The 22,230-nt window shown below is 39.0% G+C and overlaps 2 protein-coding genes and 1 long non-coding RNA gene across 15 annotated transcripts in view; 2 read left to right on the top strand and 1 right to left on the bottom strand.

Moving 5' to 3' along the window:
• LOC148502864 (cytochrome P450 2C8-like) overlaps nucleotides 1-5,485 on the top strand; it is a 26,575-nt gene extending 21,090 nt beyond the window's left edge. For all 8 annotated transcript variants that reach the window (XM_088449308.1, XM_088449310.1, XM_088449309.1 and 5 more), the window contains 2 exons: nucleotides 5,028-5,169; nucleotides 5,304-5,485. In XM_088449308.1, coding sequence (XP_088305434.1) covers nucleotides 5,028-5,169; nucleotides 5,304-5,485 — 324 coding nt within the window. The remainder of the gene's footprint in view (nucleotides 1-5,027; nucleotides 5,170-5,303) is intronic.
• LOC148502863 (uncharacterized) lies at nucleotides 5,331-22,213 on the bottom strand. Its single transcript, XR_015869962.1, has 3 exons — nucleotides 22,137-22,213; nucleotides 14,021-14,081; nucleotides 5,331-5,497 (listed from the first exon to the last, which is right to left on the bottom strand). It is a non-coding gene; the product is annotated as an uncharacterized LOC148502863 (long non-coding RNA).
• Nucleotides 17,996-22,230, top strand: part of LOC148502862 (cytochrome P450 2C20-like) — a 31,957-nt gene continuing 27,722 nt past the window's right edge. For 2 of the 6 annotated variants that reach the window (XM_088449278.1, XM_088449274.1), the window contains exons 1-2: nucleotides 18,006-18,084; nucleotides 22,106-22,230. Coding sequence is in view for 1 of the 6 variants with exons in the window: in XM_088449273.1 (XP_088305399.1) it covers nucleotides 20,435-20,475 (41 nt within the window). In the remaining 5 variants the exon portion in view is untranslated. Of the gene's footprint in view, nucleotides 18,085-19,936; nucleotides 19,987-20,257; nucleotides 20,476-22,105 lie in introns of those variants that run through there. The other 4 variants (XM_088449276.1, XM_088449275.1, XM_088449277.1 and 1 more) reach the window with 4 other exon arrangements.

Raw genomic sequence — 22,230 nt, 5'->3', positions numbered from 1 at the left:
ATGAGCAGTAATACTGCAGGTAAATTGGACTCATATGGCTCCATTGATAAGAGAATAATCCAATTGAAATTAATTTGATTATTTTCAGACACAACCATAAATTCAGTCACCAAATGACAACTACATTTTGCTAGTGTGTGGTCATTTGTGTTTTGGTGGCCCACACTGTACTTCCCAAGTGCTGACTGTATCTGTACAAAATGGCAACCCACTTAGAAATTACACTTGAATTTTGGCACTTGGAATTAGCAAGAAGATTGTCTCTTTAGGGTCAGCTTGAATCAATGATTGGTGGTAGGACATTAGTGATTAATTAAACTGCTTTCTAAGCCGTGTATTAACTATGAAGTGTACAGAATGAAATGATGGAAGAGTTTATTACATAGTAAGGTAGTGAGTTAGAGATGTGTCTTCTTGCATTTTTGCAGATTGCGTTACAATAGTGTGCACGCATTGCACCATGCTGTTAGCTGCGGCTGCATGCGCTACGCTATGCCATGCTGCACACTGTTTGCACCATGCAATGCTATGGAGTCGCGGGTGCAAACACAGCACGCAAACCCACTGGCGGGTACATGACTCATGCCATGTATGGTGCTATTTTCTGCAAAAGTGGCAAAGATGCAAGAGGACACATATATTAACTTATTGCATGTAAGCTTCATGTACAGTATATTTTTTTTATGTAAGTCAATTTTTTACTGGGATAATAATTGACTAACAATCAAAACTTTAAATATGCATGAATTAAAAGGGTTTGATTAAGTGCATTCATATAATTCTTAAAGTAAATAAAATTATATGTAAGCAAGAAACATAAGATGCAGATAAGCAAAGGAAAGTACAGTACATGATTCCCGGTAGTGGATGTTTATGTAGAGTGATTAGAGATATAATGTGGGAGGATGGCATTTAGTGACAACACTCTAGACACAAGTCTGTTAGGTGGTAAGTAGGGATGTGCACAGGCCCCCATGTCTTGGTTTTGGATCTGTATCTCCTTCATGGTTTTGGATCTGGATTTGGTTTTGCAAAACCACCCTCAAGTGTTTTGGTTTTGGATCTGGATTTTTCAAGAAACAAATAGATACAAAGTTTTAAAAACAGCTAAAATAATGTAATTTATGCATTACAAAACTCAAAATTCGGATTTAAAATCCGAATTCCGAACCGCAAAAAGATCAGAACCGTGACTCGAATTTACCTGGATTCACAAATTTGTGTGGATTCGGATTTCTGGAGAACCGAACCGCACATCTCTAGTGGTTAGATGCTTTTCTGTTTCTTTTATCTAATTATGGGCACACCTTACAGACATTTATCCAACATACAAGAGAAAAAAATTAGGATGGCTCATATGCTGTAAGTGCTTTACATCAAAATAAGGTATTGTCCAGATGTCAGGTAATCCTGTACAGAAACCGTGGTCCTAGATTTTTAATCACTTGAAGAAGTCTTTTTTCCATAAATCTTTTTCCGCTATTTCCGACTTTGATAATGTTCTCCCAAATGTCCCAATATAGGAAGTGCCACTCCCAATGCATATATGGAACAAAAAGGAAAACAATATAGCATAAAACCTTTTATTAAATAAAAGCGAAAAAAAAGTGCTAATAATGCACTGCTAGCAGATATGGTGCGAGACAAGCAGGGCCTCAATTCAACAGTGGTTTTAATATACCCGGGTATACCACCAACAGGAATATCTGTCCTCCTCCCTCGTCATAAAATGGTTGCAAACATCTCCTCCACCAACATGTTTCGACCAGTCCGTGGTCTTTATCAAGGTGAGGAGGAATTCCCAATACCCTGGTATATAAACCAGTCTTAACCAATCACATGAGTGTCACATGACATTAATTACATGTCCTTGTTATATACCAGCAAAAAAATAAAACATCAATATGTGCACATAATTAAAACCATAATTAGGAAAATATGAAATAATTTTCCCATTTAACATAACAATATGTCTGTAATTAATACATGGCCTCTTAAGATATAATCTTTCAATCATTATAACAGCCACAGCTGTCAATCAAAAACAGGTTTGCATTATTTAAATAGACACTATTGGTTGCTAAAGTTGTCAATCTTACCCTGTTCCTTGTGAATCTGGATGGGTTGATGGCATAGCTGGCACGGATGTGAACCTGGAGTGTGTCCCACCCTGATTATCCCATGTCCCATTCACTTCCGGTAATTGCATGTCTCCGTCTCGCGAACCATAAGTGAGCATGTCCTAGAGAGAGCTTGTTGGTTGCTGGGAAATGTAGATCCCACGAGTCATCCAGCCCGCGCACCGATGCAATCTCAAATCCATTAAAAACTTACTTAGATGCAAAGTACTCTAATCGGCTTTCAGATGGATAATAGATGCATCCTCCACTGCCATTATTTAGTGGCTGGGGAGCGAAAATACTTTTACTGCCCGATAATGTTAATATTCAATGTGGAAGTCCCACACGGAACCATATTAAGATTTCTGGAGAACCGATCCGCACATCTCTAGTGGTAAGAAGCTTTTCTGTTTCTTTTGTCCAATTATGGGCACACCTTACAGAAATTTATCCAATATACTTTGTTCCTGATTCGGAATTGCACCCAATTCAGAATGCAGCAGTTTCTAGCATTTTTAGCAAACCGCGCAACTTAAGGTGCGCACACACGGTGTGATTAAAATGCACGATGTGAACGATAATGATATTGATTATATCATTATCGTTCATATTGTGCATTTTTTGGTACCTCCAACCCACCAACGACCTGCGATATGTGGGCACATATGGACAATATTGATATCATCCATCGCCCATGCATGCAGGCATATGGACCTGGTTACTATAGGGACCCACGATCATTGATCCCGGTTGTTGGCCATCATTGGTGGGTTGATGGTGTGCTGGATGATTGATATCGATCATCCAGCACACCCGGGAAAACGATCAATGAGCATCTACAGTATGAGAGATTCTGAGTCATATGCATCTTAGTCATTTCTCACCACTGACTAAATGGATGGTAATGTGTCATTCACATGTAGGAGAAGCATTCTGTGGGTGTGTCGTGGGCATGAGGACAAATTTGCAACTATTCTGAGTTGAGTGTATGCAGAATTTAGACTTTTTTTAGTTGTTTCTTCTGCACCAAATATGGGGTAAGTATAAATGCTATTACCAGTGAGGACAGCTGATCTCTCACACCTGAAGGGATGCTGGTGGTGTGGTTACATAGCTGTGTCCGAATATCAGCGGATATTTGCATAGGACATAAATAGGCCAGGATAGTTACCACATTCAGGGATGGACTGGGGCTCTGTCCGGCCTAACAGAGCACACCGGCCCATCACTGCCTCACCCCTTCCTTCCCCCTGAGCTCATACCATAAACTCAGGTGGGGTGATGGAGGCTGGGGACACCTCCAAAGTCCGGAATGTGACTTTCAACCTGTGCAGCTGCACTCCTCGAGCCAGCCCTGAGGCCATTGACCCTTCTGGCTTTGCCAAAAGTGCCCAATGGCCAGTCTGGCCCTGACCGCATTACAATATTTAACACCAGACATTCTCTTTCCTAATGATTATCTGTGACAGTAATTTATAACAATTTTCAACTAAATGCTTGAAATGTTAAGTATAATATCATTATTGTAGGTCTGCTGTGTAAGTCTTGCTGCTTAGTAGCAATATGTAACTTCATTCAATAATATGATTTACTCTTAGTTTTTAATTCACCCTTATGAAATCAGATGTGCCTTTGCAATTGCTTGACTTAGACACATCAACTTTTAGGCAATGGTATAAAATAAAGAATGTTGAACAAAATTGTTATCTTCACAGCATGTTACCAAAGCAGTTCCAGTGGTGTATCTATAATGGGAGCAATGTGTGCGGGGCACATGGGCCCCTGGGCCAGGGGGGCCCCACACCACACACCCTGCACCCATATTATTTTTAAACTTACCTGTCTGTGATCCCATGTCAGGTGTCACTGCTGCTTAGAACACCGCAAAAATGGCCACCGCAGCCATTTTTCCAGTGTTCTGCGCATGCGCAGCAGACTTCAGGCACACTCTAGTGCCCAGAGTCTACTAACGCTCCGGTGGCTGGCCAGCCGCGTCAGTCGGCTGCCAGCCACCATGAAGAGAGGAGGTGGCCCCGCATGAGGAGTGCACATGGGCCCCCTCCTCCCTTAAAATGCCTGTGAGCAGTTCCATCCACTATCTCCAATTAATCATATTATTTTAAGTAATTATGGAGCGAGCCTCAAACCTCCCTGCTTCTATGTATTATTGTGAGAGTTTTTCAACTTGTATTTTTATCCATTGGTGTTATTAATTGCAGCAGCATATAGCAAACTTCACAACAGCATTGATTGTTTTATGGAGGAAAATGCCACAAGCTAGGGAAGTTCTTTGTTTTAGAAATAGACTATGCTGGCGCCATCTGAATGAGAAAATCGAAATGAAAGTAAGACGCGAGTATATGTCACCACACTCGAGGAATAGCCTATAATCCAGATTGTCTCTTGAAAGAATATAATTAATTCATATGTTTAATTATATATAGAAAAAAATCTTCATGGGAAATACTATACTCACCACATTCTTTCTTGTGAACATTTGCATTTGACACTGATCAGTGAGTCAGGCTGCACCCCCTTCCAATTTTCATTTTTATCTGTATATGTATGTATGGAATAAGTTTTAGACTACTAATGACCAAATAGAATTCTTAGGTTAAATTCTGGTGTATAGGAAAGAGGAATAGCATAAAAGAAACTATACTCACTAACGAAAGACCTCAAAAGTCTCTCTGTGCAGGACTACCACTCATTATTACCGTGTTTACCATCTGAATGAGGTCACAGTGTTATGATAGCTATGCAGTTATGTCCACCTGTATCTCTAAAACTATTGGTTACAATTCTTTGTTAGATCATTTCACAATGTTTACAAGATAAATCATGGGAACTAGACATTTAACATTTTTCACTTTGCTTTATTGTATCTTTCTGAATATCTATTTGAAGGGCACAACCATCTTTCCTCTTCTGACCACTGTCTTGAAGGATCCGAAACACTTTCAAAACCCAGATATATTTGATCCAGGTCACTTTCTGGATGAGAATGGCAAGTTCAAGAAAAATGAAGCTTTCATACCATTTTCCATAGGTACAAATGAAAGAGTCAGATGAAAATGAGAAATAAATTATAAACCAATTGTAAATTCACTTTTTAGTTTTTTATACAATGTTAACTTAACTTTATAATACAAGTTACTGAAGCTGTGATGCTCTTCTCCACAGGGAGGAGGGTCTGCCTTGGAGAAGGGATGGCGAAAATGGAGCTCTTTATTTTCCTTACCTTCATCCTGCAGAACTTCAACCTGAAATCTGATGAGGACCCTTCAGATATTGACATATCCCCTCTACCCGACAGCAGCAGCTCTATCCCTCGCCCTTATGAAATAAGTTTACTCCCACGTTGACAGCTCCATCTACTGTAGCAAAACAATAAGTTAAAGTGTGAATTAATAAAAATCTAACTTGTATTAATTAATGTTTACTACTAAAATTATGAATATTTAGTATTAGAAAAATTCCAATTGAATCACAATGCAATACTGCGGACCTACTTTACATAATTCCATAGTTTCGATACTGATCACAAACGTTCCTGAATACATTGTGATGACTTTTTTGTATAGTTCCCATCAGAAACTGAAATGTCAGTAAGATAACTAATTTGTAGTGCAGATGAAAAAACCTTTTTTACTTGTTGTTCTTTTTTTTAGGGATTTATTTTTTATTTGTTTTGGGATTTATATAAACTCTGTTATGTAAACAAGAGAAACTGGCGCTGGTAATATATAAATTAATGGTAAACCAGAGAAACAGATGTATCAAATAAAACATTCATTTATTATACCATAAATATGGGAATTGATAAAACAATCAAAGGATAAAACTAACAATAGAACTAAAAATGCACCCTGTAAATAATATTGTCCCTCCTGTAGGAATGGATGATAATAGGGCTGACTCCCGAACGACTGAATATGTGAACTCAGCGATAATTACCAAATGATGGGTAGGTGGTCAAACAGTCCTCTTAGCTATAAGCAATGTCCGGGTCTGTAAGGAGATCCACCTAATGCTGTAGGTCCAAAGTCCATGTGAGAGATACTGCATCAGTCCATAGTCCACAATAATTCAAATGGTGATGAAAACTTTCCAATCCTTCCAATCCTTTACAGGTAGTCACAAGGTAGATATTAACAGGTGTGATGTAGGCTTAACGCGTTTCGCTGGAATAATAGCATCCAGCTTCATCAGAAGCATGATTTTAATGTACATGGAGACTCCTTTTATACCATGTAGATTGCAGGAAATCTAAAACATCTGAATGTCATTTGTGATAAATACATCTGTTTCTCATAATTTAAATCTTAAAAATAAATAGAATTAATGGAGGCAATCTTACACACTTCACAATTATATCACAGAGATCTTCTGCCACTTCTTTTGTCACTTCTCTCAACTCTAATGAATTTAATTTACATTTCACTCACTGCTTTCATAGAACCTGTGTAAATTTTCTGGATGTGACTCTTGAAATTATTGATAACAATATTATTACTTCCAACTATATTAAGAGTGTAAATACTCATTCATATTTAAACTTCAAGAGTGCACATTATGGCCCTTGGAAACAGGCGCAATTGCACGAAAGTTGAGACCTTCTCGTTACAAGCAAAAAATATGCTGGATTCTTTCAGGAAGTGTGGATATCCAGAAAGTATCCTAACACAAGCATATACACAAGTTCTGGCCATGGACAGAAAAAGACTACTACAGCCCAAAACGATAAAATCTAATGACAGGGTGGAATCATTTGAAAATAATAAACATCTGGCATTTGTATGTAAATTTAACACTAAAGCAATAGAAATTAAAAATATTATAAGACACAACTATTCTATCTTGAAACAAGACCAGATTCTAGGAGATCTTATTCCGTCAGCTCCACAAATTGTTTATAGGAAAAAAATATATCCTTTAAAACTATATTAGCACCCAGTCATCTTAAAAGTGTTAAAGAACCTGCCAAGAAAAATGAGGGTATGGAGTGGTTAATACAAAGACCAAAAGGTTGTTATATATGCGGCAGGGTTAGAGGTCACATGTGTACCCATATGGATAGGAAAACTGTTACCATCTTTATACCTACACAAAAAGATCAAAATGTGTTAAAAAGTTTCATGAATTGCAAAACCAAATATATCATCTATTTGCTCACCTGTAGTTGTGGCTTACATTATATCGGTCTCACTTCTAGATCATAACAAATACGCTTCATGGAACAACGAAGAAACATTTTAAATCAGTGTACCAACCATAGTGTCCCTAGACAGTACAATACAACCCATGCCAGTAACCCAAAATGTTTTTCAATTGTGGGTCTTGAAACAATTCCAAGGACCTCCAGAGGAGGGGATAGATACCAAAATCTTTGCCGCCAGGAAGCATTTTGAATACTACAGTTCAATTCAATGCATCCTGTTGGTCTCAATGAGACTATTGAATTAAACTCTATTTTATAGATTCTCCTATTAGACTTTGTAGATCCAGACCCTTGTTTAGTCACTTTCTATCATTTGCATCTAGATATCCCATAGATACCATCTATTAGTTTAGATCTGGGTTATGATTAGGGTTGGGAGAGAGGGGGGCTTTAAATAAGGAGAGTCATAGTTTGAGTGACTATTTCTCCATTGTACTATCAATTACGTGTATTACATTATCTTTGGAATGATTAGCATCATAACATTAGCAATATTAGACTTGGAACACAAAAAATAGGGGGGGGATTGGGGGTTAAGAATAAGGAGAGCTATAGCTGTAATATTTACATCTCCACTGTACTATCAATTATGTATAATTTATTACTTCATCACATATATATGTGTCTAGAATAAATATATTTAAGAATGACAATGAAATATATTTTTTTAATGTTATTTCATTATAATTATATAATTGGATTATCATTCCACTGTGTGTTTTTTGTATTCATGTGACCTATTAACAAACCTTAGGAAAATACCATATTTAGTTGAGTATCCTTGAATTTATAGATGATCAATTGTTTAATTTTGGTTGCTGGGTAATGACTTAAACAGTATTAAAGACCAGTGTAATATGTCATATGACTGTTTATAGTCATGCGATTACACATGGATATATACGGAATGAATCTACCAATCATGTTTGTTTAGAATGAAAACATATGTATTTTAATGACGATAACATGATATGTTCTTAATGATATCCATTATATTATATAATTGGATTATAAGTATAAATATTTCTACTATGCAAATCCCATATCTATGTTATCAAATATGTTACATCTAGCCGAGTTACCTTGAGCATCAAGGAGACCTGCGTCTCATTTCTAGTTGCCGGGTAACGGCTTAAACATTACTAAAGACTAGCACAATATGTCACATGACTACACCTACTTCTGGCTTTGTCTCCTAGATGAACAAAAGAAGCAAAGTATTCCTATATCGGGGCACTCACGGATTAATCGTGATGTACTCAAGTGACCAAACAATTAATAAAACATAACTTTTATTACGTCCTTAAATAATAAAAAAACAAAAGCGAAATATATTACTAAATATATAAAATAAGTGTTCTCTAGTAATAATTATTGTGTGGTAATCTTATAAATGGTTGCTCCTTTGATAAAGCAGATCATGCGAAACGCGCGTCAGATCATATGGGCACGCGATGCATAGCGTGACCTGGGTTTTTTTAATTATGTGTTTCTCATTGTAATATGTTGTTTATGTTGAATACCGAGTAATACGATTAAATTAAAGAGTTATCACAAGCCGCCAGACAGAGCGGTGGGTAAGGAGACTGTTCGTGTACTAACATATCACGGAAGTCTTAAGCTCCCTAATGAGAGCAGTGAATATTCATATGGTGGCCAGAACATAATATTTTACTATATTGCCAGTAAAGAACTGCTAGATTTAGTAGCAGATCAGGACACTGTTCCTGTTCTAATAGACTACGGAGGTATAGAGCTCAGTAATGAGAGCAGTGAATATTCATGAGATAATTATTAGCCGCTAGACAGAGCGGTGGGCTAGGAGACGGCTCGAGTACTAACAAATCACGGAGGTGTAAAAGCTCCCTAATGAGAGCAGTGATTATTCATTAAGTACTAACACATCACGGAAATCTAGAGCTCCCTAATGAGAGCAGTGAATATTGACACAATAACCAGAACGTAATATGTTACTATGTTGCCAGTAAAGAACTACTAGATTAAGCAGCAAAACACTGTTCATGTTCTAATACATTACGGAGGTGCAGAGCTCATTAATGAGAGCAGTGAATATTTATTAGATAATCATTAGCCGCTAGATAGAGCGGTGGGTTAGGAGACAGCTTAAATACAAACAGATCACGGAGGTGTAAAAGCTCCCTAATGAGAGCAGTGAATATTCATTAAGTAGACAGAACCTAATATGCTACTATGTTGCAAGTAAAGAACTGCCAGATAGAGCAGCTGATCAGGACACTGTTTATGTTCTAATAGACTACAGAGGTGCAGAGCTCAGTAATAAGAACAGTGAATATTCATGAGAGAATCTAAACGGACAATATTACTGTGTTGTGAGTTAAGCTATTAAATCAATTTACTCTTGTGTATCACAGCTTAAATTACTCTAACACCCTTTAGGTGCCACAATACAGCACTGTGGTATATTAGGAGACTGTGGCTATACCAGAAGATTGTGAGAGTGTAGAGCTCTAATAATAGAACAATCATATATTGAGGTAATTGGATTATAGTGAATTGATTGAGTGCTGTCTGGCACCAGTCTCTTCAGTAAATCACCAATATCCATTTCACATAGGTTTCAATCATGGTACGAGACGTTTACTGGTGAGATATTCTACATTAAACTATATTGTGTGGAATGAATATGCCCATAGTGGTTACATAGCACATTTATAAGATTACCACACAATAATTATTACTAGAGAACACTTATTTTATATATTTAGTAATATATTTCGCTTTTGTTTTTTTATTATTTAAGGACGTAATAAAAGTTATGTTTTATTAATTGTTTGGTCACTTGAGTACATCACGATTAATCCGTGAGTGCCCCGATATAGGAATACTTTGCTTCTTTTGTTCATTTTATGGTTATATTATATTCCTGGGAGCACCTCCATCCAAAATAGTTACGTATTGAATTTATGATTATTCATATGGAATAAGGGAAGGATAATCTTCTATAGAGTGGTCTGTGCGGACATTTTTCTTGTTTCTTCATATTTGTCTCCTAGATACAAGCTAAACAATGCTCACAATAGGTCACTTTTCACACAGATCACATGATCGGGAGTGTCGTGTCTTTATGGGGATTAGGATCTTATAAAGACACGTAAGTTTACAGTTTTATCTCTATGATATAATTGTGAAGTGTGTAAGATTACCTCCATTAATTCTATTTATTTTTAATATTTAAATTATGAGAAACGGATGTATTTATCACAAATGACATTCAGGTGTTTTAGATTTCCTGCAATCTACATGGTATAAAAGAAGTCTCCATGTACATTAAAATCATGCTTCTGATGAAGTTGGATGCTATTATTACAGCGAAATGCATTAAACCTACATCACACCTGTTAATATCTACCTGTGACTACCTGTAAAGGATTGGAAGGATTGGAAAGTTTTCATCACCATTTGAATTATTGTGGACTATGGACTGATTGAGTAAATCCCCAGCATGGTCTTTGGACCTGCAGCATTAGGTGGATCTCCTTACAGACCCTAACATTGCTTATAGCTAAGAGGACTGTTTGACCACCTACCTATCGTATGGTAATTGTCACTGAGTTCACATATTCAGTCGTTTGGGAGTCAGCCCTATTATCATCCATTCCTACAGGAGGGACAATATTATTTACAGGGTGCATTTTTAGTTCTATTGTTATTTTTATCCTTTGATTGTTTTATCAATTCCAATATTTGTGGTATAATAAATGAATGTTTTATTTGATAAATCCGTTTCTCTGGTTTACCATTAATTTATATATTACCAGCGCCAGTTTCTCTTGTTTACATATTTTATATCTGTTTAGGGACTGACAATCCCTTACTGGCTATTAATTTGGTAGCGCACTGTTATTTCCTATCTATTTATTCTATATAAACTCTGTTATGGCAGCATTGTAAAATTAGTATTTGTTTATTTCATCTAGTTTATTTAAGTGAATAAAGGAGCAGAATTACTTACATTTTCTTTGCTGTGATTTCACCATCAATGATTTTAAAGCAACCATGTGAGTATCAAAGTAATGTGTCTTTTATGTAATGGGGTGCTCTCATTAAATCTAACTTCAGTGAGGACTTGTCGGTGGAACAGCAGAATATGCAGAATTGTACATGGGAATAAATACAACTCTTTTGCACCAAGTATAGGACTGCTTCAAGTGCACAATGACAATAATGACAACCAAGAAAACATTGGTCACCACATCACCTACCCTTGAAAAAATCCCCACTTGGGATGAAACTCGTTGGGACATATTGAGACATTGGAACATGAACTTTGGCACAAATTGATAGTTGTGTTCATTATAAATGCTATATAATTAATGCTTGAAAAACCATTTTGATCCTGACCTTACCACAGGAGCCGGAGCTGGCATGTGGAAAGGTGAATATAATAATTTTTCACCAATTTTTAACATTTAGGGGTAAATTTACTAAAGTGAGAGTTTTTAGAAGTGAATTGTAGAAGTGATGTTGCCCATAGCAACCAATCAGATTCTACTTAACATTTAATTAGCACCTCCTAGAAGAGAATAGCTAGAATCTGATTGGTTGCTATGGGCAACATCACTTTTAAGACTCACTTCTAAAAACTCTCACTTTAGTAAATTTACCCCTAGTGTATTACTAGGTCTAGCCGTACCTTATAGTAATTGCCCCCTACACTCACACACATCAACCGTATAGAGCAAGTACTGTATGTAGGGTGGACCAGCAGTAAAGCGGCAAGTCCCTGGTAAATCTGTACATCTTACCTAACACACTGTGTAATAGTGCCCACCAGTATCCAATACCTTTTTTTGTGTGTATTATGAGGCGGAGTAGCTATACATCAACATTGTTACCAATGAATATGGGAAGACATGTTACATTATGACATGAGACCATCAGTGACTGTTTGCTACAAATTAAGGTTAGACTGCATTTAGACGGATGAAAGTTCATCATAAAGTTTTTGCACACTGGGTTTTAATAAATTGGACATTTATTTTCTCAGAACACCCTTCCCACAGAATTACTAGGTGGATCACACCAGGACTGTGTACAATTCTCAGTTAATATAGTAACACCAAACAAGTCACATTAGTTTAAGAACCTTCTTACTGTATTCAAAGATACAGCGGGATCACTGAATGGGAGGAGGGACACAGTTCTCTCCCTCCCGTCCTACGCCGCAACCGGCTCTCATATCCTTTGGTCTCTCCCTCCCAAGTCCCGTACAGCATCACAGCTTATTCTTTGATCATTGAAGATATGCATAGCCATTCTAATAATGGCGCATGCGCAGTAATGGGATGTCTATCGCAAATGCAATTAGATCATACATGCCTACTCTCCCGGGAGTTGTGGGATGACGTGCAACTGCCTTTGAAACCATTGACCACCCAATTATCCTGCAAACTCTCCACTTGATTGGCCTCTGGGACACAGCTCTTGGTTCACATCTTAATTGTTCAATTGATTATTTTATATCTCCACACTTGACTACTGTACATCTCTCCTCTCTCTTTTAAGTTTGATTCCTTCAAGGCTCTGTAATCACCTACAAACCCCTATTTTCTTTCTACATATCTAGCCATTCCCACACACACACCCTCCCACCCACTACCTTTAGCCAATGGCTGTCACTCACCTCTTCCCTGATACCTCTTCACAAGGTTGCCTCCAGGGTTTCTCCTGTGCTGATCCCAAACTCTGGAATGGCTTTACACATTAAATCAGACTTTCGTCCTGCCTCCCAGCCTTTGAACATGTCCTTAAAGCTAATCTCCTCATTCAATCCTACCACCCCTTCTTTAAAATCTCAAGCCTTTGCACTCCCCTACTTTGTTCCCATCTACCTTTACCGACAGCTCCTGTACAATATAAGCTTTCACTATCAAGACCCTCTCTCCTTTTGTGATCTCAATTTATTTATCAAATTTGTGGTTTGCAATTATGTGTTTATATAAATCTTTCTATCACATGCACACTATATATATATATATATATATATATATATATACAGCAAAAGTTCAGCACTCAGAGAATGATACAAAGGACGGGGTGCCTTCCTAAACAATGTATACCAACGAACTGTCTCTCCCATGTGAGGTGTCACCAGTTATACAGTCCAGATGAAAAGGTCTGCGGACCTTGAAACGTCGACATGCTGTTGTACCTTTTGTTCACCATGATTTAAGTATATTAAATTTTTTTAATTTTTCTAAGGGAGTGCCTCCTGTGTTTTGTTTTTTCCTGGGGGTTGCTACACCTCACATGGGAGAGACAGTTCGTTGGTATATATATATATATATATATATATATATATATTTACACAACTTTTTCTAGCAGATACTTCAAAGATTAGCATCAATGTGTAGCCCCATAAATAAAGTAAATTGAGAAGTGCTTATCTGAATCAATCTTGAAATATTTTGCCAGATGGATTTTTTTTCAGATCTAAATATAAGTATATAGAAATTCAAATCTCCATGCGTGTACATCCACTCCAAAACAGAATTTTGTACTATAGGAAAATTAATTTATTGGGCCAATAAAAATGCCTATGCAATTATAAAAATATCAATTTATCAGATATACTGAAGAAACAGGTTCAACTACTTGGACCACATTGGGGTATAATGTAGGAGTGTATTATGTCTACCTTTAAATACCATCATCCAGGGCTATTTTTCAGGAAAGAAGAATACAGCCACGTGGTCATCCTGGGGAGACAGAAGTGGAAATGGTGACTTTAAACCAGTTTCCTGTAACACCACAAAGACCCCAAACACCAAGCCCATCCAGCCCTGATTTACATGAGCCAGCAACAAATACATCTGGTGATTTTGTTTCTGCATTTGTATTGTCCATGACAGCATTTCATGACTGACATTCTGTATGACCCTAATGGACAGACAAATGGGACACTTGTCAGAAATGACAAGGCTAGAATTGATGGCCAAAACACTTGAAACTCAAACTATTGTGGTAAGGGACATGAATCAAAATATCGTCACTTTAAGTGCTACTATAATGAGTAGAGTCCCTGAGGTTAAATGTACTAATGGTAACAGTTTAAACCCTTCACCTGCATACACACCACCTAGGAGTGGGATTTGCACCACAGGTGGAGCTGCAGGTCCAAGCCGCTCATCTTCCTTCCCTAGTCAGCCAACTAAAATAAAAATAATGTTTAAAAATATGTCTTCAATTTTTTTGTTGTATGCTGATAAAATACATATATTTTTCTCTTTGATTTCTATGCTGCACCAAAAAAAAAAATTAAATATATCTGTATTTATAAAAAAATAAGGGGCATTTATTTTTGTTTATTTCCTTTTGGTGTGAATTTATTTTTCATAACAAAAAAAATTTCACTAAAAGCCTGTACGAAAATAAAATGCAGGTATTGACTTAATAAAACTTGTTCATTAAAATAACATTGTTTTATTTATTATACTGTATATTAGAATATAAAATCAGTTATCATGAACTAATTTGTATTTTATATCTAACACACCTTCAAATAATGACTAAATGACTAGGAATACTTTAGAATAAAAAATGTGTAAACACCCTGACCTGTTATAGAAAAAGTGTGTATGAAAAATAGATTGACATACTTCACTGCTAAATGTCATTTTGAATAATGTCACTAATAAGCATGCCAATTATATGCTGCAGAAAGAGAGACACCCTAACATTGTTTTTTCATAGATATATTCTATCAAATACATTGGATGCTTATGTTGAAATTATATAAAATGATTTTCAGATGTCAATACGATTTTTAAAAGAAGTGCATTGATTTTGTGTATTGAGGTGCAATTTGGGTGCGAGTGTAGTTGATTTGGATAACACAAAACTTAGTAAACTTGTGAATTGCATTTGGACCAATGTTGTTTTGACACTGTTGGTTTCGATGGCGATTTGACTCAATTTGTTTTGCGAAGTAATGTTTGACATGCGATATCGATGCCATTTGACCATTAATACATTTCCAATTTTCAAAATCGCACACCTGAAATTGGCCAAATTAACCAAAAAGTATTCCTAGTAAATTTTCCCCTATATCTTGCACATTGATACCTCTCTGGAAGAATTTTTGAGAAGTGTTGTACCAAAAATAAGTGTTGTACCAAAAATATCAAACTGAATTGAGACCATTTTCTTTTGTCACCCGGGAACTATCCGCATGTACCCAGCTCACAAATTAGAATTCTTAGCTGTGAAATGGAGTGTTGTGATAATTTCCATGATTACCTCAATGGGGTCCCATTCGTGGTATATATGGATAATAATCTGTTGCTACTGTATATGTCCAAACTATGAGAGGTTGTATGCAACCAGACATCATTGGCTAGCATACTTGCCATCTATTATCACTGTTTAAAGTATAGGCCTGGTATCAACAATGTGGATGCCGATTCCACTGCACAACAATGAAAATGTTTCCGATGTGAAAATAGTTACTTCTAATTGATTTCAGCATGCAAAGAATGATTATGACATTTAAAACTCTCAGGGCCTGATTCAGACCCGCTCGCGAGCACTGGGCGCTCGCAAGCGGGTCGATGGTGCCCTAGTGTGCATGCGCACGACGGAGCTCCCTCCGATTTGAATCCTGGGATTGAATCCTCCGATTTGAATCCTGGGATTCAAATCCTGACTATTTTATTCCAAAAACCCAGGATTCCACTGATCCTGAACCCGGGATTGACCTCCCTATGGCTAACTCATCCAATTCACTGTGCTCATAATATTAGGGAATATTTACTGTTCTTATAATGATATATAAAAAGAATAAAGCTGGGCATCCACTATACAATTTTCTGTCAGATATCTGTCCAATCTGGCTGGTTGGAATGAAAACCTGGTAATGTATGGGAGCAAATGACAATCGTCCATTTCCTCACAAACACTGGGAAATGGTTGTTCACACAAATTGGTTAAAACACACAAATGTATCCAATTTGAACAATTTATTTTGTCCTTTTTTCAGTGTTTAAAACCATAGGATCGACTGTCATTTGCTCCCAATGGGAAAATTGTATAGTGGTTGGCCAGCTTTATACGAATAAAGAAATAAGGAAAGGAACTACCTTTTTGATTATGCTCCAAACATAAAGTGCTAATAATAACAGGTGATTCACTTGAGGGCTTCTACCTGGGGTGACCAGGTGAAAGGATCCCCTGTCTGTGCCATTACACTCTGACTAGTTTCAGCCTGGTGCTGGTTTAATAAATATGGGGAACACAATGCAACGCCTCCCAATGTTTTTAAAACCAGGTCCGGCTCACAGAGCCCAGTGCTGGTTCTTAAAATGGTTCTTAAAATACACACATTTTGTCCCCCATACTTTTAGAACCAGAACTGGCTCACTGAGCTTGGGGCTGGTTATGCTTTTGGGGGGAACCCAAGTAATTTTTTTTTCTATCTTTTTAAGTTTTTTTAAACAGAATACACACATGCAGCCTGCACATACAGTACCTCACTGATACAGTATGTACAGGATGCATGTTCGGAAGTGTTTGGCTGGGGTCAGACACAGGGAACTCGGGATAAACACGATCGTATACAGTACACCATCGATAAACATGATTCAGCAAAACACAATTCTTGGTAAATTTCAGTGTTTCAGCTGTCAAAAGTCTCCTGTGTTTTATCGATGCTGTGAGTGTTTCAACTCAGACCAGACATGATTCTTAGTAAATTTACCCCTTATAATCTCTTTAAACAGACTATATTTACTCTATGTGAAAGAAGTGCATTTCTAGTTAGGATGAGCTCAGAATAGCTTTGCAATTATTGGTCCCAGCCACCCTATAAGAATCACCAAATAAAGAATTCCTTTTCCGGTGACAGGACTACATGGGTACATGAATTAATATAAGTGCAAAAATGAAGGCACAGATACACTATAAGACATTTTGGACAACACACAATCTTTATTCAATTTCATGTGCGATATTCACATTCTATATGTTTGTTTTATATTTTGCTTGCTTGCTATTTTAAGAAAATACATACATTTCTATTTTAATTATACTTCCCCAATTATTTCTATTTGGGTCCAGATCATTACTAGAAATGTAATTTGTAACTGAATATTTCAGTCCTGTGATTGCCCCATTACAGGAATACTGTTTCTTTTTTGTAACTTTTGAACCTGCCAGATGGAATTTTAGGCAATCTCACCTGATTTATCCAACGACAGACACTTTGCTGCTGACTCTGAAGGCCCCCATACATCAGAGATTGATTGCAGCAATCGTGCAATTTGCAATCGATTGTGTATAAAAATCTTTCCCTTTTTCAATCGATTGCAGAATTGCCACAATCGATTGAAAAAGGGAAAGATTTTTATACACAATCGATTGCAAATTGCACGATTGCTGCAATCAATCTCTGATGTACATTATGGGGGCTTTTAGCCTGTGGCTATTATCTCTGCTTTAGCCCCGCATATTGAATACCTTGTTGCCAGACCTGGAACTGGACTTCACCTGCATATTAGATATCTTGCTGCAAGCCTTTGGAACTAGACTCTGACCTGTTGTTGCCTTGCCCTTTTGTATCGTTGCATGGATTAGGCAGGAGTTGTTATGCAGCATACCAAGCTGTGTGTGTTCATTATTGAGGACTACACTGCTAGTATCCTGCTCTAGGCTGTTAGTCTCCAACTGCTGCTGTGGATAAGGTTTTGCAGAGAACTCCAAGAGCAGGTGAGTGACTTAAAATATCTTTATACTAAATACAAGGTGTTAGGTGTTTAGACTTACTGCATACAGGAACGCAGTATTACATTTATACTACAGATATCAAAGCAACAGGTATGCTGTTTATGGTACTTGCCATATTATCAGTGGTGTAACTAGGGTATTTGGAGCCCAGGGCAAATTTGAAAAGGGAGCCCCCCCCACCCCCTCGATGTGTGTGCGTTGAAGGTGCGCGCAGCAAAAAATGGGCGTGGTCACTTAAAAATGGGGCGTGTCAACATGACACACCCCTTTATTTTCACACTAAACTTTCCTATCCATATGCACCTTAACCCCAGTAGTACCCCTTATACAGTACCCCCAGTATGCAGTTGTGGTCCCTCTTATGCAGGCCCATAGTAGTGCCCCTTATACAGTATCCCCAGTAGTGGTCCCCCTTATACAACCCCCAATTAGTTCCCCTTACTCAGTACCCCCAGTAGTGGCCCCCCAAATGCAGTGCCCCATGTAGTGTTCCCCCTTATGCAGTGCCCCCAGTAGCAGTCCCCAAAATGCAGTGCACCCAGTAGCGGTATCCCCTTATGCAGTGCCCTTTATATGGTGCCCCCAGTAGTAGCCCCCCTCTATGCAGTGCCCTTTATATAGTGCCCCCAGCAGTAGTCCCCCCCATGCAGTTTTCCCAGTAGTGGTCCCCTTATGCAGGCACCCAGTAGTGATCCCCCCTATCCAGTGCCCCCTGTAGTGGCCCTTCCTATTATTGCCCACAGTAGTGGTCCCCCAAGTGCAGTGCCTCTAGTAGTAGGCCCATTTTATAATGCCCCCAGTGGTAGTTCCCACCCCAAGTAGTAGTCCCCAGTAGAGGTTCCCCCTCCTAATTAAGTGCCCCCAGTAGAGGTCCTCCCAATAATGGTGCCCCCAGTAGTAGCCACCCCTCCCCCAGTAGAGGTCCCCCCAGTAGAAGCCACCCCCCTCCCCAGATAGGTTAAAAAATATATATATATATATAAAAATATACTTACCTGAATCCATGCTGCTCCTGCTCTTGTCCGCGACTCCGCGATGCCGCTCCTGACGCCGCTTCCCTCCAGTCCGCCCGGGCTGGCGCGCTCAGCATTATGGGACAGACGTCATGACATCATGACGTCAGTCCCATTACCCACTGCAGGAGCTGGACGGAAGTCCGGCTCTTGCAGTGGGTGCTGCAGCAGTCAATGAGAGTCTATCTGACTCTCATTGGCTGCTGTTTAACACACGCATCGCCGCCAGCGCTGGCGGTGATGCGTGTGTTATGCACAGCCTGTGCCCGCCTCCTAGCGCTATTGGGCAACCACTCAGGGGGAGGGAACGGGCTCAGGTATGAAGCACAGGACCGGCGCTGGAAGCCTAGCGCCGGTCCTGTGTAAATGTGTAGCGCTGACCGCACTCATTGTGGTCGGCACTACACTGGCTAACTAGGGCGGGCGGGCCGGTAACGTGGCCGGCGGTGCCCTCCCGCGCCACTGGTCCAACGGCACCTAGGGCATGCACCCCACTCGCCCTGCCCTAGTTACGCCACTGTATATTATTATTATTATCCTTTATTTATATGGTGCCACAAGGGTTCCGCAGCGCCTTACACAGTACATAAACAAATGAGCACATAAGAAAACAGAAATTAACAGTACAAACAATACAGGACAGATACATGATTTATACATTGCTGCATAACACTTAAATAAGCAGCATGGTGTCTGTAACCAAGGGTTGGGTGCTGTTGTAAATGAGAGTATAATTAAGTGAAGGAGAAGCACATGAGGGAAGAGGGCCCTGCTCGTGAGAGCTTACATTCTAAAGGGGAGGGGGCAGACAACATGGGTGACACAGATGGGCTGGATACAAGGGTCACAGTAACCTAACATCTATGGAAAGGTTAGGCTAAACTTAAGAGGAAAAAAAAACAACTATTTAAATCTCTATATCAGGGGTATAGGGATATTCAATTTGTGGTTCTGGTGCTGCTGTTGAACTATACATCCTAGAATGCCCTGATGCAGTTTTGTTATTAGGCTATATGTTGAATACCTCTGTTTTATATGGTAAAAAGAAAGATCTGTTGCTCACACTTGTGTTTTTACACACCAGAAGACAGCATGATAAAGCTCTCTGCAATTATCATACAGATCTGTATGTGACACAGCACATTGTGCAACAGATTAACCTCTACTATGCTGGGCTTTGTAGAATAACAGCTGAGGATTGAGTGTTTGGGATAGAGAGGAATTTTACACTGCTGGCCACAGAGTTCAAGGCTTATACATAGGGGAGGTCCTGACATACAGTAAAATGTATAGATGAATTGTTTAGATGAAAAGTCACCATGGACAAGGAAGCAGCTGACCTGAGCAGTAGTACAAGGAGGTAAACAAGATACAGTATGTGCGCTGCAATGTTAATTGTTGATAATCACGGTGTAACATAAAATCCGATTTTCAATAAATTTGTTTCCAAATATGAAATATTCTGAATATGTATCCATGTTTGCCAATATTTTACATAACATTTTGCTGTTGAGACCATTTATCTATGCAGGTTACATGAGATATTATGGCGTTGGATATTCGAGCACTACAAATCCCCTCATGTTAAATTTACTGAATATGATTATAGTGCATTTAGGGTTAAAGGATAAGAACAGATAAGAAGAATTGCATCAAACATGAATAGGAAACAATTTACAAGGATATGTATCTACTATGAAACTACTGTATCTACAATGGGGGCTCGAGGGGCAGGAGATAGATCTTTCGATCTCTCTCCGATAGCCACCAGCTGGCCCCGGTAGCTTACGCTGTGCGCATTGCGCAATGTCAGCTTCCCCCAAGGAAGTCTTTTACTTCTGTGAAATACTTCCCCTAAATGCCAGGGATATAACTCACGGGGACAGTGGTTACCGCAACCACTGTCCCTGTTAGTTCCCTGTAGTACATAGCCAGGATATTTACAATGATATTCCCTGGGAGATTGATACAAAATAATCGGGGCAGTGCCGCTATTATTAGTACATTGGCATAGTCCCAATGTCTTTAAAACCTAGGACTGGCTGAGGAAATTACGGATAGTTATAAACTATTGACACTATCTAGAGTAGAAAATAAAGGTGTACTTTTTGTGCAAATGCTTGTACACTTATGTTTCCACATGTGTATTTAGTTGCAAGTATGTTAAAAGATGTACAACCCAAAACAGAGGCCCTGATCAGAGCCGGACGCTCTGAAAAAGCACTCACTCTGAATCAGGGCATTTTTTTTTTTTTTTGTGTGGCCTCCTGGCCGACCACCCACAGCTATAGCGAGCGGCCAGGTTGATGGTCGCGATGGTCAAGACCATCGCGACCATCGGGTTTGCGACGAGACCCTTGTGGTATGGTCTCGTGGCCACAAGCCCCAGAGAGCTTCTATCTCCTTCAGAGCCGGAAGCTCTCCCACTGACATCACTGGTAATGTCAGTGGGGCCACCCACAAATGGCAGGCGTTTGCTTGGGACCACCTCTGTTTGGGAAGCCACCCCCCGGCCATGCCTACCAAATGGGGCGAGCTGTCACTCACCATCGACAGCTCGCCCCCTTTGGTGCGAGACCCGGAGCGACGGAGCACCCGTCGCTAGCCGGATCTTGCGCATGCGCACGACAGAGCCGGCTCCATCGTGCATATGCCCAGTGGCCAAACATCGACCCGGTTGCGAGCCCTCAGCACTTGCGACCGGGTCTGAATCAAGCCCGGAGTGCACTAATGCATGTGGAACAGAAATACAGAAGACATCACCTACTGTATTTATAAACCTGTACCAGGCTAATGGATGCATTAGAGTTAGTATCAAGTTAAATATGAAGCATGGAGTGACTTGTGTGTTAATGCCTGTTTTGTAATGCACTTCCATGTAAATGCTCCTGATGCATCTCTCCAGGTGCAGGATTTGTATAGTATGTGTAAATGTAAATACAAAGTATGTGCAGATTGGTGGCATAATTGTTTGCATTACTACCTTACAGCCCTGAGTTCAATTCCAGACCAAAACCTTACCTGTTTGGAGCTGTATGTTCACAGGTGCTCCAGTTTCCTCCAACACTCCAGAGAACATTCTGATACGTTAATCAGTTCATTACAATCAACCCTG

Source organism: Taudactylus pleione, unplaced genomic scaffold, assembly GCF_031769625.1.
Source record: "Taudactylus pleione unplaced genomic scaffold, aTauple2 ptg000481l, whole genome shotgun sequence".
Classification (NCBI taxonomy): domain Eukaryota; kingdom Metazoa; phylum Chordata; class Amphibia; order Anura; family Myobatrachidae; genus Taudactylus; species Taudactylus pleione.
Note: the sequence above shows the minus strand (reverse complement) of the source record. Positions and strands in the feature narration are given on the sequence as shown.